The 15,565-nt window shown below is 45.4% G+C and overlaps 1 protein-coding gene across 1 annotated transcript in view; it reads left to right on the forward strand.

The window, feature by feature from the left end:
* Positions 1-15,565, forward strand: part of slc41a1 (solute carrier family 41 member 1) — a 58,157-nt gene that overhangs the window by 17,211 nt on the left and 25,381 nt on the right. The window contains exon 4 of the mRNA XM_015974468.3: positions 8,016-8,087. Coding sequence (XP_015829954.1) covers positions 8,016-8,087 — 72 coding nt within the window. The remainder of the gene's footprint in view (positions 1-8,015; positions 8,088-15,565) is intronic.

Consider the following 15,565-nt stretch of genomic DNA (forward strand, 5'->3'; position numbering starts at 1 on the left):
CCATCTTACCGGGCTAATCTAGGCCATCGGCCGACTACCTGAACAACACCTGCAGACAGCCTAAAATGACAACAAGTTCGGTCCTAACACCTGCCACCACTCTCTCAAACAGCTCCTGATCCCTAGAGAAACAAGCTAACTCTGCTAACCCTCTCCCTTCCCCCTTTTCTCTCTGGTTCCTGGGCCATTTGAGAAGCTAATTACTGGAAAAGCTTATACACGTCAAAGATGGTTACTTCCGGTTAAGCGGTCTCACTTCCGGTTTTACCGGCACACACTGGTACGTTGTTGCTCTGATTACAAAGTAAACAATTGAAACAAAACTATTGAAATGACATAAAAACATAGAAGACATAACACTCCCCGCATGGATAAAAAAAAAAAAACACGTTAAAAAATAAAATTCGATCCAGAAGAGAAAAGCAAAACAACTGCTGTGACAGGATGAGAAAAAGATTTCCGTTTTCTGTCTTTAACAACTGTCACTTAAATGTTGCGGACTTAGCCATCATCTCCTGGAAAGGCCTTTGTAACAATGCCCATAGGTCATAGATTCTTCTTCACCTGAATGCCTTTCAAGAGGATGACGTCTCCTTCTTGGGGGCATGGACGCATAGCTGCAGTGTTTTGAGGTAGTCCTGTTTCCACTTGTTCCTAAACACATCTGCTAGCTTTTGAACTTGCTTCTACTCCTCCCTAATGAGATTGGATTTCTTAAGACCATCCAATACAGGAAGAGGGGCAGAACCCATACTGAGTATCAATAGCACAGCCGGGGTAAGGATGGGAGGCGAGCCTGGATCCAAGGATACTGGGACAAGTGGTCTGGCATTCATAATGGCAGCCACTTCAGCCATGTATGTAAAACCTCATGTGTCAGATGAGACTTCTGAACCTCGAGAAGCATGCAGTCTAAAATGCGGCAAGCAATGTCGATCATCCGTTCCCACAACCCACCCAAATGAGATGCAAGGGGTGGAATAAACTCCCAGGCACAGCTCTGAGGCCAGGTATTTTTCAACACTGTTGACACCTGCATTTGTCATGTCCATCTGTAGCTCACGTGATGTGCCAACGAAGTTGGTGCCACAGTCAGAGCGGATCTGCTTCGCAGGACCTCTGACAGCAAAAACCTCAAGGCGTTGATAAAACTGCTTGAACTCATTGTCTCAATCACCTCGATGTGAACAGCTCTTGAGCACATGCATGAAAACATTACAGCCCAACGTTTGGAGTTGGAGATTCCCCGTGTGCGTTGTGAGACTATATCCCATGGGCCGAAGACATCAACACATACATAGGTGGAAGGAGGTGCTACTTGTAGTTGTTCTGCTGGCAGAGCTGCCATTTGCTGATGTTCAATCTTTCCTCTCAGCTTGCTACAATTGGCACACTTGTGGAGCAGCCTGCTGATGCAGTGTTTGGCCCCGACTATTCAGAATCCCGCCGATCGAATGGCACCCTTGATCAGGTATCCCCCCCTGGTGTTTCACTGCTTGGTGAGAGTGAGACACTAGCAGGGTTGCAAGATGATACTTGTGAGGAATGATGATGGGGTGAGTCTCATTCATATCCAGATCTGAATGCTCAATCCTGCTTCCAACTCTTAAAAGTTGATCCTTGTCCATAATAGGATGCAATTTCCACAAGCTGCTGGAAGGTAAGATGTTTGGTTTCTGCGTTGATACATTTGAGTTCCTCTGCATAGCACTCAGACTGAACACTTTTCACAGCACAAACTCTGGCCCTAAGCAACTACTCATTCTGTGTAGAGTGAGCAAAGGAATGGACGATGTGAAGGAGATGTGCAATGGCAGTGAGAAGAGGGCTTAAGTTAGAGAAACGCTCAAAGTGTTTCATAATTTTGGTAACATGAGTGCAACTTGTCACCGCCTAAGAACATACTTCAGGGTCGGTGTCTGGTTCAACGAGGTCATACGTCTCATGAGCAGCAAGTGAATGCAAGGAAGTTTCACAGAGGAAGGCTGGTCCTTTGAACTATATTGTGCTGTTAATCAAGGCTGGTGCTTCAGTTCATGACCCGATATCAGCCGGGTTGAGGCATGTTGGAATGTACTTCCATTGGCTTGAACAAGGTGACTGATTAATAATAATAATAATAATAATAATAATAATACATTTTATTTCAAGCGCCTTTCAAAGCTCTCAAGGTCACTGTACAGGGCAAAATATAACAAGCAAGCAATACAAACAACAAGAAATAAATGCTAAAAGTAATTTCCAGAGGTAGAGTCGGAGCAGTCCAATGGATAATAGACTGAAAAGAGTAGATGGAAGGAGGACAGTTACAGTGAGTAAGCCAGGTGGAACATGTGAGTTTTGAGTTGAGACTTGAAGGTTGAGAAGGAGTTTATATTGCGGAGGTCAGGCGGTAGAGTGTTCCAGAGTTTTGGAGCTGAGTGGCTGAAAGCTCTGGCTCCCATAGTACTGAGACGAGTGCGAGGAACAGACAGGGAAGGTGAAGATGATGATCGGAGAGAGCGAGTGGGAGTGACAATGTGGAGGAGATTAGAAAGATATGGGGGAGCAAGATTATGGATGGCTTTAAAGGCCTGAAGAAGTATCTTGTAGTCAATTCTATATTTGACAGGGAGCCAGTGAAGTTGTTGCAGAACAGGGGTAATGTGATCAAAAGTGGAGGTCTTGGTGATTATCCGTGCAGCTGAATTTTGGACTAACTGTAACTTGTTGAGTGATTTTAGAGGGAGACCAGAGAGGAGGGCATTACAGTAATCGATGCGACTGGACCCTGTTGTGCACATATTCATGGAATCTTCTTGACTGGTTATGTATATATCCCAACACAACCTTGCTGTCTGTATAGTAAATGATGTTGTTGAATGTTGCATCCATGTTGCATGTCTTTAATTTCAGCGATCTCGACAGCAAGCACGGTCACACAGAGCTCGAGTCTTGAAATGGTCAAACTAGGTTGGGGGTTAATTTTGTCTTCCCAAAGATAAAGCCAATCTAAGTCTGTCCTTGATTCATCACCTTGATGTAAGCTACGGCCGCTATTACTTTGAAGGAAGCACCTGCAAATATACAGAGTTCTTTTTTTGATGCACCTGCTGTAGAGAAGGGTGTGTAGCTGCACGGTACCTGAAGCCCTTCCAGGTCTTGAAGCAACTGTTTCCATCTAGTCCACTGAGCCTCCTTGATTTTGGGAAGAGGTGCATCCCAGTCCTCTGCTTGCATGGTAAGTTCCCTGAGTATCAGTCTTCCATGAACTGTAATTGGCTCAAGGAACCCCAATGGATCATAGAGGCTATTTACGGTCGAGAGTACGCCCCTGTGTGTAAATGGCTTTTGGTCGTCTTCGATCTGAAACATGAAGGTGTCTGTGCACATGTTACAGGACAGCCCAAGGCTGCGTTGGATAGGCAGGTTTTCCACAAAAAAGCTTAGACAGTTGAAATTCTTGGCACAATCTTCAGGTGGGAAAGCTTCAACAACCGTAGTTCAATTGGAAGTGATTTTGTGCTGCCTAATGTTGGATGCTGCAGGCATTGTTTGTGCTCGTCCAAGGACACTGAAGGCTTCTTCCTCAGTTGAAAAGGACTTTAAAGCGTTGTCAACATAGAACTCACGTTTGAGGAAATGTCTTGCATTGGCCTCGTAGTCAGCTTCTGCTTCCCTAGCAGCACATCATAGACAGTACACTGCGACAGATAGTGAAGGGCTGTTCCCGAAAAGGTGAACCCGCATTTTGTATTCCACAATGTCTGAAGTTGGGTCATTGTTCTTTTACCACAGAAAGCACAAGAAGTTGCGGTGGTCTTCTTTTACAACAGAACACTAAACAGTAATGGGCTCGACACACGGGAGGCGACATCGCCTTTCCTCCATTCATTTTCAATGAGACGTGCGCAACAAAGCAATAATCGCGGGTCTCCCTCCTACCAAGCGAAACGCGAAAAACGTGCGTGTGAAATTCTGCGCTCGTGCACGTGTCGTGCACAGGCGAACCAGCGACGCGATCCCAGAAAGTTGAAACATTTTCAACTTTTCATCGCTGTCGCTCGGACGAGGACCAACCAACGGAGGTTTCATTCACTGACCAATGAGCGGACAGGATGCTCCGTACACCTCCGAGCAAACATGGAGGAGAAGTTGATTATTATTATGTTTTAAAGTAAAATCAGAAGTAAGATTTCACATAACTCTAGCAGCACCTTGTGAAACATCATATCTACCGCTTTATTAACTCTGAACCGCTTAAATAACCTTAATTCCCTCCAACCTGACACAGCCAATCAGAACAACGGAAGTTTCGATTTCGCTGCGGAACAGAACGCGTAGACGGCTTTGCCGCTGGCTGCTGCCGTGGATTGCCTCCCGTGTGTCAGGTAATAACAGCGACAGCGACAAATTTAGTTGATCGCGGTCGTTTGTCGCCTCCCGTGTGTCAAGCCCATAAAACATGTGCTCGATGTCTGCGCCTATCGCTACTCATTCCTTTCTGGACCTTAAGACAACACAAAGCAGGCTGTTGTTAAGGTCAAGGCCAGTGAGCAAGACATCATTGAGCAGCACTCCTTCACATGATGTACTGCTGTCGAAGACCACATGGATTTTATCGGCTTCTTAGGATGATACACACAGAGCAGCTCTGTGGGATTCTGCAGCACCTCTTCAACCTCAGCCTGGCCCAGCAGAAGGTTCCAGTCCTGTGGAAGACATCCTGCCTTGTTCCAGTTCCAAAGAAAACTCACCCATCAGTCAATGATGACTACAGACCGGTTGCCCTGACATCCCACCTGTTGGTCCACCTGAATAAGCAAACTAGAACATATCAGGACCCGCTGCAGTTTGCTTATCGCCATGGAGTTGGAGTTGAAGATGCCATCGTCCAGCTGCTTCAACCAACCCACTGTCATCTGGACAAAGCAGGCAGCAGTGTGAGGGTCATGTTCTTTGATTTCTCCAGTGCATTTAACACAATCCAGCCTGATGTACTTTGCCAGAAACTCCAGAAGACACAGGTGGGGGCCTCAACTATCGCCTGGATTAAAGACTACCTGACAAACAGACCACAGTTTGTGAGGCTGAAGAACTGCACATCAAACCAGGCGATCAGTAACATTGGAGCACCACAGGGGACTGTACTCTCACCATTCCTTTTCACCCTGTACATCTCAGACTTCCAGTACAAGTCAGAGACCTGTCATCTACAGAAATACTCAGATGACTCTGCAGTTGTCGGGTGTATCAGAGATGGACAGGAAGCTGAGTACAGAGAGCTGGTGGAGCGCTTTGTGGCATGGTGTGGAAACAATCATCTGACCTTGAACGTGAACAAAACAAAGGAGATGATTTTAGACTTCAGAAGAAACAGGGTGGAGTCAAACACTGTTTCCATCATGGGAGAAGAAGTGGAGGTGGTTGAGGAATACAAACACCTTGGAGTTCACCTGGACAACAGACTGGACTGGAGAAAGAACAGCGAAGCCGTTTACAAGAAGGGACACAGCAGACTGCACTTCTTGAGGACGCTTAGGTCCTTCAATGTCTGTAGCAAGATGCTGCAGATCTTCTACAAGTCTGTTGTTGAGAGTGTAATCTCTTCAGCCATCGTCTGTTGGGGTAGCAGCATCAGAAGCAGGGACCTGAAAAGGCTCAACAGCCTAATAGCAAAGGCTGGTTCTGTTCTGGGGACGACTGTGGAACCACTGGAGGAGATAATGCAAAGAAGGATTCTCCAGAGAATCAAGAGAATGATGGACAACCCTGAGCATTCTCTTCACAAGACTGTCCGACAACGGAAGAGTGTCTTCAGTCAGAGGCTTCTTCAGTTTGGCTGCAACACTGACCGCTACTGGAGATCCTTCCTGCCAACAGCCATTGTAATATACAACACCTCTTTGATGACTTGATTATTATTATTATTCTGAGCTACTACAGCAATCAGTTTCCCTCTGGGAGTAATAAAGTACTTTTGAATTGAATTGAATTGAATTGAAAAGAGGCAGGCACCAGCACTCTTGCCCCGGTCCCTGTGGCGAAGCCACTTTGGCATGGGCCTTCTTAAACATCTTTTCCATAAACTCCAGGAAGTCGGCTTTTATTCGAGGGTTTTTCTCCAGAGAGTGGTGGAGAGAGACAAGTCAGTCATAGGCCTTTTTCCTGTTGTCAGGCAAGCGCCGTCTCTGTGATCTAAAAGGTAAAGGTGCGACCCAACTTTTAGAGCTGTTTTGAAAGCATCCTTCTTCCATTATCTTCATGATCATCCCGCTGTGGATTGTTTGAGTTTGTGAGACAATGAGAAGCCCTCAGACATCTTCAGCGACTCGGCTGCAGTGGACTGATGACGTTTAGTGCGGTACTGGCGACGTCAGCTGTTAGCCAGAAGCAATAGGTGATTCAAATTCACTGTAGAGCAGAGTTTTAACTGGAAGGAGACACATTAATGACGGTTTTAGGAAGAATTTTTACATTTGAAATAAGATGCACAAAATAATGACTACTTGTGTTTACATCGCTATTAGCGCATCCCACCCATTCTGAAAACACTGCATTGGTTGCCCGTTCGGTTCAGGATCTACTACTTGCATTCAAATGTGTGACCCTTCAGGCCCCTCCCTATCTGAGCGACCTCCTCCATTTCTACCACCTCTCTTGTGCTCTTAGGTCTGCAGGTCAACTCGTCCTCACCGTCCCTAAGGCATGTTTGAGGACTCGCGGGGGAACGGGCTTTTTGTATCTGTGCCCCCAAACTTTGGAATTCCCTACCCCTTCCGGTTAGATGAGCACCCTCGCTTCCCGTCTTTAAACCGAGGCTGAAAACACGTTACTTCTCCATGGCCTTCGAGTCTTAGCATCAACAGTTTGTCACACCTCCTTTCACTGTGGTCTTCCCTTCTTAAATCTGTGGTCTGACTACTTTTAATATTTTGATTGTTTTTGTTTGTAATCGTTCCTTGTTGTATTCTTTTTTAATTGTTTTTATGACGTAACTTTTAAACTTTAGTCTCATTTTGTACACTTGGAAGTGCTTTTATAAATTAAATGGTATTAGACACTCATTTATACAGTTCATCGATATCTTTAGGAACAGGGGCAGCTTCCTCTGCCGCTGTGAGGCTGTTCAGACTTCCCAGTTCCTCTGCCTGTGTCACTCATGGACATTTCATGTAATTAAAAACAAGAAAATGGATTTGTTTTATAGACTTTAGAGACTACTTGTATTTTTGTGTCCCATCATGTCTTTGGGCTGATACTGGGACCAGGGAAACAAACTTTGTTCCACCTCAGGTCTGTCATGTGATCAAAGGAAAATCATAAATCCTTGAGATGTCCATCAGAATTCCACGTGAATACCATCTAAACTCCCAAGTGTTAACAGAGCGTTTGTTGGCCTTGGCCGTCAGCTGTTATCCGGACAAATGGATTAAATCCCTCTTTTCCTATGGCTGCAGGTTTATTTTCAAAACAGCGTCACCAAGCCATCTTCCTGCTGATGGGTGGGAACTTCTTGTTGTTTTAGAGGAATTGAGCTGACTTACTTTTTCTTAAACAGCATTTCTCCAAATTCCGTCATTGCAACAGTATTGTTATGATTTCTGCCAGAGCTTCCTATTACCTGTGAGGGTTAGGGTTAGGAACAGGAAGTCTACACTCATTTGTAAATTCTGACATGTGCAGGTGTTTCAGTGGTTAGAGGACGGAAGAGCAGGCCGTCTGTTTGTCCTCTCACTGGATGAGTGCTCGGATCACCGCTCTGAACACACAGTGGTCCTCTGTGGTCACAGCCTCTTGACACTCGACACCATCAGTGTGTGTGTGTGTGTGTGTGTGTGTGTGTGTGTACATTATTGCAACGTGATCGCGAGAGAACAATGAGAAGTCAGTTTTCTGGACAAAGACACTCCGATCTGATCTGTCATGCTGTGGCTGTCTCCACTTATCTCATCTCCACTGTTAAAACACACACACACACACACACACACACACAGTAAGGTGATTACTAGCTTTGTGTTTTGTGTCTGTTTCAGGCTAATGTTGGACATATGGACACTGCCAAGGACATGTGGAAGATGATCATGGGGAATCTGGCTCTCATCCAGGTAAAGAAAAGTGGCTACGTGGTTTCTGGTCTTTGACCCCCTGAACAAACTCCAGTTACATGGTTAGTGTGTGTGCCCCTGATGGCACTGGTGCACAAACCTAGACCAAAACCTGTTTTCATGCCTCTTAACAATGTTTAACAGCGGGATGGGAACGTTTGGACAACCTTGTTAATCTTCATGATTTTAATAATCGTTTGTCACTGTAAAAAAATCTCAGTTAAATACATCATAAAGGAAACACACAGAGATATTTGAGAAGTGAAACAAAGTTCATGGGATTGACAGAAAGTGTGAAATAATTGTTCAAACTAAGGCCCTGTCCACACGTAGCCGGGGATCTGCAAAAACGTAGATATTTTTCTACGTTTTGGCCTGTCGTCCACACGAAAACGGAGTTTTTTCACACGAAAACGGATCTTTTTAAAAACTCCGGCCAAAGTGAAGATCTGCGTTTTCTCCGTTTTGGGTGTCTGCGTGTGGACGGACAAAACCGGAGTTTTAAGGTCCGCAACGTCACTTTCCGCGACAAAAAATGCTGACATCACGTGTGCGACCTGTGTTTACACTAGCCGGCATCATGGACGCCCTCAGAGCTGCGCTCTGTCACTACCCGATCCATCAATGGTCCAAGCGCTTTCTGCTTGTTTGTTTTTGCAAGCGGAATTACTGCTCCTTGCGGAAGACCACAGACGAAGGACGAGGTTAAGAACGGGGGAAGTACTGCCGCCTACAGGTCTGGCATGTCCATAACAACGTATTTATCCGGTTACGTGTGGACAGAGTTTGTTTTTAAAACGCGGTGGTGTGGATGCAAGTTTTTGGAGGGGCGGATATTCGTTTTCAAAAAACCCCGGCTACGTGTGGACTAGGCCTAACTTAGGCAGGTGCATATGTTTGCAGGGGCGGATTTAGCTATTTGGGGGCCCAAGGTGAACACAGACATGGGGCCCCTTACACTAAATGTTCGACAGTCTTACCTTTAACTGGATTTGCGAAACTCTCCCCTCTTTTGACACGAGTTATTATCCCTTTATATTAGTCCTCCTCTTTTTTCCTGTATTTCCCTTTGAGTGCCTTCAATATTTGCTCTGCTTTCTTCTTCCTGTCAGTGCTTCTGTGCTTTTGCCTTTGTTTTTTTTGTTTTTTTCTATTTTCCATTTTGGTCTGTTTTCCTCCCTTTAAACATTTTCCATTGTCTTTCCTTTCTGCTTCCTTTTGATGTTTACATCGATAAACAACGTCACTTTCAGACGTGAAGATAAAAGCTTTTATGAAGCGAGCTGCTTCTTCCTCTTATTGGAGCCACTAGGATAACTTCATGTCATGCTTCATGTTTTGACTATCGCTTTGAGTTTGTTACGAACGCTGCCGCCTCTCTTCTTCTTCTTATTGTGGTCTTATGGCACTTGGCAAACAACAATTTGGTGCATTACCGCCACCAACTGGATTGGAGTGGAATGACTACCAATCACTTCCTGTTTGTGCATCGCCGTCTTAATAACCCTCTTATGACCATAATTATAACAAGGTCGCCTGGTATTTTTTTAATTTTATGGCTGTAAAATCGTTGGAAAGCTGCTTTTATGTACTTTTAGGAACCGCTGGAATTTCCTGGATCTGATCAGCCATTCAAAAGTTATAAAACGGAGCATTTTGGATGACAAACTCAGCACGTCTCTGAATCTGTGTTGTGATTCGTTGCGCTCAAGACAGGGAATCCCGGTGGCTACCGTAATGTATTGTATATGCACGAAACGCCCCATTTTTAATCTTTTCAGCACTTTTGGAATTTTAATGATATCTTGAACGGTTCAGGAATTATGGTAATGAGAAGCATGTCCAATCCCGTCGGTGAGGACAGGTTGGTAATAAGAATATTGTGGCATTAACAGAGGGGTGCCTGCGGTCAGAGCTAGGGGGCCCCCCAACACAAGGGGCCCCAGGCGGCCCCCAACCTATGCCTAATGGTAAAACCGCCACTGTATGTTTGGCCACCACAAAAGAATTGAACTCAGTATTTAGTAGATCCTCCTTTTGCAGAAACACTTCCTATAGCTTCCAGTCAGAGTCTGAATTCTGGTTGAAGGTACCTTGGACCATTCTTCTTTACCAAACATCTCCATTCAGGTCTGATGGCCTCTGACCATGGACAGCTCTCTCTAAAGCCTGAGTCATGCTTCTGCGTCTGCGTCAGCGCGGAGACACGCAATGCCATTATCCGTCCTTGCGGGCGTGCTGCAGAGCCCTGCAAGGACAGACGGAGTCGAGCTCTCTTTTCTAAACATCTGTCCATCGAGACGGACAACGCAAGCTTGTGATTGGTCAAGACGCCGCTGTCATCTACACCGCCGCCATTGCGCCCTCAAAAACATAAAAGAGCCGAGGATAACTAGCGGCAGACACGGAGAAGCTTGAAGAATACCTCACGAAAAAACTCTAAAAACATGAACGTTTAATTCCCCGTGACTGGAGGAGTGAAAAGATGCGCAGCAAGCATTTTATTTGTGGACAGAAATGACAGGAAACGTGGGTTTAGAGGTGGGGAGCGCATGAAGAGGTGGAGGAGGATGAGAGACAAATATGTCCGTGTTAAAAAGTCTCTTATATACAAAAAACACAATATAAACCCACTATCTTGGACCGATACATGACAGGATACCACAGAACAGCGCTACGCCCTCTGGTGTCCTGGTGGGGAATTGCTTTGCAACATTCTCCAGGAGACGGAGAAGTCTGAGAGCAAAACGTCTCCGTCTGTCCGGGCGTGTCTGTCCCTTGTGGAGCTGACGGAGAAACATGAATCAGGCTTAACTCACGCCACAGATATTCAATAATATTCAGGTCTGGGGACTGAGGTGAACTTTCCAGAACATTCTACTTGTTCTTCTGCCTTGGTAGACTTTAAGCAGTGTTTAGGGTCGTTGTCTTGTTGAAAGCTCCAGCCCCGGTGCAGCTTCAGCTTTGTCGTTCATTCCTGGACATTGGTCTCCAGAATCTGCTGATATTGAGTGGAATCCATGCGTCCCTCAACTTTAACACGATTCCCAGTCCCTGCACTGGCCACACAGCCCACAGCATGACAGCACCACCACCATGTTTTACTGCAGGTAGCAGGTGTTTTTCTTGGAATCTGCGTTCTTGTTCCTCCATGCATAACGCCCTTTGTTCTGCCCAATTACCTCAGTTTTAGATTCAGCAGTCCACAGCACCATATTAATGAAGCTGGCTTGTCCAGCTGTGCTCTAGCAGCAGCTGTTTGTGCTGTGGGTGGAGAAAAGGCCTCCTCTGCATCACTCTCACATGCAGCATCTCCTTGTGTAAAGTGCACCCAATAGTTGAACGATGCACAGTGACTCCATCTGCAGCAGGATGATGTTGAAGGTCTTTGGTGCTGCTCTGTGGGTTGACTGACTGTCCTCACCATTCTTCACTTAACTTGAACCGAGCCTGTGGTCTTCCATGTCCTCAGTATGTTCCTAACCGAGGGAACAGACAGGTGACCTCTCTGAGACAGCTCTCTGTGTCCTTCACCCTGAACCATGATGGAGAACAACCTTTGTTTTCAGCTCATGTGGGAGTTGTTCTCATGTTGCTGCTCCTCAGAGAGTAATCACAGAGGAGGGAAACTTACAACTGGCCTCTTAAATACACGTTCTCATAACTGCATTCACCTGTGTGTGGAGGTCAAGGGTCACTGAGCTTACCAAACCAATTCTGAGTTCCAATAATTCATTCTAAAGGTTCTGGAATCAACAAAATGACAACAGTGCCCAAACATATGCGCCTGCCTAGTTATTGCACACTTTCTGTAAATCCTGCAGACTTTGTTTCACTTCTCAAACATCGCTGTGTGTCTCCTTAATGATGTATTTAACTGTAAATATTTATCCTGACAACCAACGAGTCACACAGGAAAATCATGAAGGCTCACAAGGCCGTCCACACGTTCACATCCCGCTGGAACATCGTGTAGCTATAACCACACACAGTCTCACCGAACCGCCTCACTTCACTCATTAAATGGTAAAGGGGCTGTATTTGTACAACACCTAGGGTTCTACAGCCCCCCAAGGCGCTTCACAACACAGCCATTCACACGCTGGTGGGGATGAGCTACAGTGTAGCCACAGCTGCCCTAGGGCGTACTGACAGAGGCGAGTCTCCGTACACAGGCGCCACCGGTCCCTCCGACCACCACCTGCTGGCAAGGCGGGTTAAGTGTCTTGCCCAAGGACACAACAGTAGCATTCTCTGGTTGGAGCCGGGATTGAACCTTCAACCTTCCGATTACTGGACAACCAGCTCTATCTCCTGAGCTCCTGCTGCCATCACACGCTCATGTATTTAGCAACAGAACAGCACTGGTGTGAGAGGTTCTCTGCTCAGTAACATCAGAGAAGGAGAAACAGCCGGATGCTACCGCTTCAGCTTCAGGACAAACTAGAGTCCCAAAAGGAAAAACACCGTTGAAGTCACAGACAACAAAAGACATCTGGACCCAAGAGAGCGACTGGTGTTTAGCGCTCTCTCATTTCATTCGACATTGCGGGTCTCCAGTTCCGGCAGGAGACCCGAGCAAGAGTGAGAGTTCTGTGTTTGTGTTCAAACCCTAGCTTGTTTTGTAGATTAGCTATAACAGCTTTAAGTTTCAGACCAAAACTTTGTGCTTTTGTAAAAGTGTCTTTAGATGGAACAGACTCTGGTGGACGTTTCTCAGGTACCACTCAGCTAATGAATCCCTCCACACATGAAAGGCCGATGACAAACTACAGAGATGCCTTTGATCATGTGTCTTTGATGCTAGCAACAGAGACTGTTTAGTTACCGTTCACAACAGGGAATTTATTAAATATTTATACGTAACAGGCTTCAGAATGACTGCAAACCCTTTCAAAGTTGCTGATTTGTTTTAAAATCTTGGACAAAACCAAATAAAAAAGACACATCTGCAAACATCTGTCATGATATTTAAACACTGACAGATTTAATGATGGAGTTAGATTCCCAGTGATGAGGTTATTCTCTACTCTCACAAGCCCATAAAGGACCAGACCAATGAAATGATCCCTTCTTGTGAGTTTGTGTAGAGGATCACAAAGTAGGGAGATCATTCATCTTAACACATTTTTCAATTCAAGTTTATTTATAAAGCGCCAAGTCGCAACAAGAGTCGTCTCGAGGACCTTCACACAGTAAACATCCCAACACAGGTCAGGTCATTAACCCAATCAGAAATAATGTTTCCTGTATAAGGAACCCAGCAGGTTGCATCGAGTCACTGACTAGTGTCAGAGTCTTTACAGCAATCCTCATACTAAGCAAGCATGTAGCGACAGTGGAGAGGAAAACTCCCTTTTAACAGGAAGAAACCTCCAGAGAATCCTGGCTCAGTATAAGCAGCCATCCTCCACGACTCACTGGGGATGGAGAAGACAGAGCACACACACACACACACACACACACACACACACACACTATTATTGTATTTATCCTAGTGGATCTATAATTAAACGGATAAACTAGTAGTAGCACATCCAACGTCAAGGAAAGCAAAAAATTATTATCAGGAGAGGGAGAATGTTGAAGTGGTTAGCAGCAGTGTGCTAGACGATGGCCCCCTCCATGAGGCCACCACAGCTCAGCAGAACATCGTTGTAGCTTCTTCTGGGGAGAAAAACACTTAGAGAGAAAATAAAGTTAACAGCTGAAATAGCAGGAAATAATACAGTTAAAGAGCAGATAGTAGAAGAAAGCAGTAGAGTGTGGAAAGTGGTCAGTGTGTCCTCCAGCAGTCTAAGCCTATAGCAGCATAACTACAGAGATAACTCTGGATAATCTATCCTATTTAGATGGAGGCATGTTGGAGGCAGGGCAAGGGAGAGCCGTCTTTACACTCCACCTCCCTCTACTCCCCCCACTTGTCCAGATTTAGGCTAACATCAGATTTTAACCATAGACCCTATCAAATAAAAATGTTTTAAGCCTATTCTTAAAAGTAGACAAAGTGTCTGCCTCACGGACTAAAGCTGGGAGCTGGTTCCACAAGAGAGGAGCCTGATAACTAAAAGATCTGGGGCCTCATTCATCAAGCTTGCTTACGCACAAAACGGGGTCGGAAAACTGCGTAAGCAACTTTCCACGCAAACTTTGGGATTCATGAAAGAAAACTTAGCGGAAAAATGTGCACAACTTTAAGCTGACTAAGAACCTGGCTTACACACGTGTTGGACATGGAGAGCACTTGCAGTGCTGCTGCTAAGATACAATTATGAAATCCTGCAGCATTATCACTTGTACCGCTTTGTTTTCACACAGAACAAGACCCCCCACACGCACACACACACACACACACACGCGCACACACACACACACACACACACACACACACACAAACGCACACACGCGTGTGCGCGCACACACACACAGCCTGAAGCGCAGAATGCAGAATATCAGCAGGGGGACAGAGTGAGACAGAACATCATGCGTGTGTGACAGTGTGTGTCCTGTCACTGTGACCCGATTGATCATGCGCCCTGGCTACTTGTACAGGGGAGATCTCCGTTTGGCTAACTGGTTAGCACGTGTGACTTTCACTCGGGAGTCTGGGGATTAAATCCTGATTGGACCATATTTTATATCCGCCACAGATCTCTCTGAAGAACACAACATTGACGGCTTCAGCAACGCTGTGCCACTCCGTGGATTTTCTCTTATTTGTTTTGCAAAAGCACTTCCTTTCATGTCTCCATCTCACCCACAGGTACCTCAACTTCTGCTTGTGAAATAGCGCTTCCTTGATCTGTGGTCGTGATCGAAATGCTGCAACAAGCCGGCTTATGTATATGCATGAGGTCCACAAGGCACTTTGCATTGACTATTTATGGCAGTAAGTGGGCGTGGTGAGGGAGGGATGAGACTAAAATGCAGCTGAGAAACATTCTCGTTAGTCTCTGATTTATGAAGCGGAGATTGTGTGCAGCTGTGCGTCCTCCATGTTTGATAGATCACACACCTGCTTGGAGTAAGCACCTTTTTTTTTTGTTTACTGAGCTTAAGTACGGTTTTAGTAAGGATTCTACGCCATGTTTGATAAATGTGACCCCAGCCTCCCATCCTATTTTTAGATTTTCTTGGAACCACCAGTAGACCTGCAGTCTGAGAGCGAAGTGCTCGGTTAGGAACATATGGAACAATCAGATCACTGATGTATGATGGAGCTTGATTATTAAGAGCTTTATATGTGAGAAGAAGGATCTTAAAATCTATTCTGAATTTAACAGGTAGCCAATGTAGGGAAGCTAAGACAGGAGAGATATGATCTCTCTTTTTAATTCTCATCAGAACTCTAGCTGCAGCATTTTGGACAAGCTGAAGACTTTTAACTACATTCTGTGGACTTCCTGAGAGTAATGAATTACAGTAATCCAGTCTTGATGTAATAAATGCATGAACTAGTTTTTCAGCATCACTCCTGG

The sequence above is a fragment of the Nothobranchius furzeri genome, chromosome 3, assembly GCF_043380555.1.
Source record: "Nothobranchius furzeri strain GRZ-AD chromosome 3, NfurGRZ-RIMD1, whole genome shotgun sequence".
NCBI lineage: Eukaryota > Metazoa > Chordata > Actinopteri > Cyprinodontiformes > Nothobranchiidae > Nothobranchius > Nothobranchius furzeri.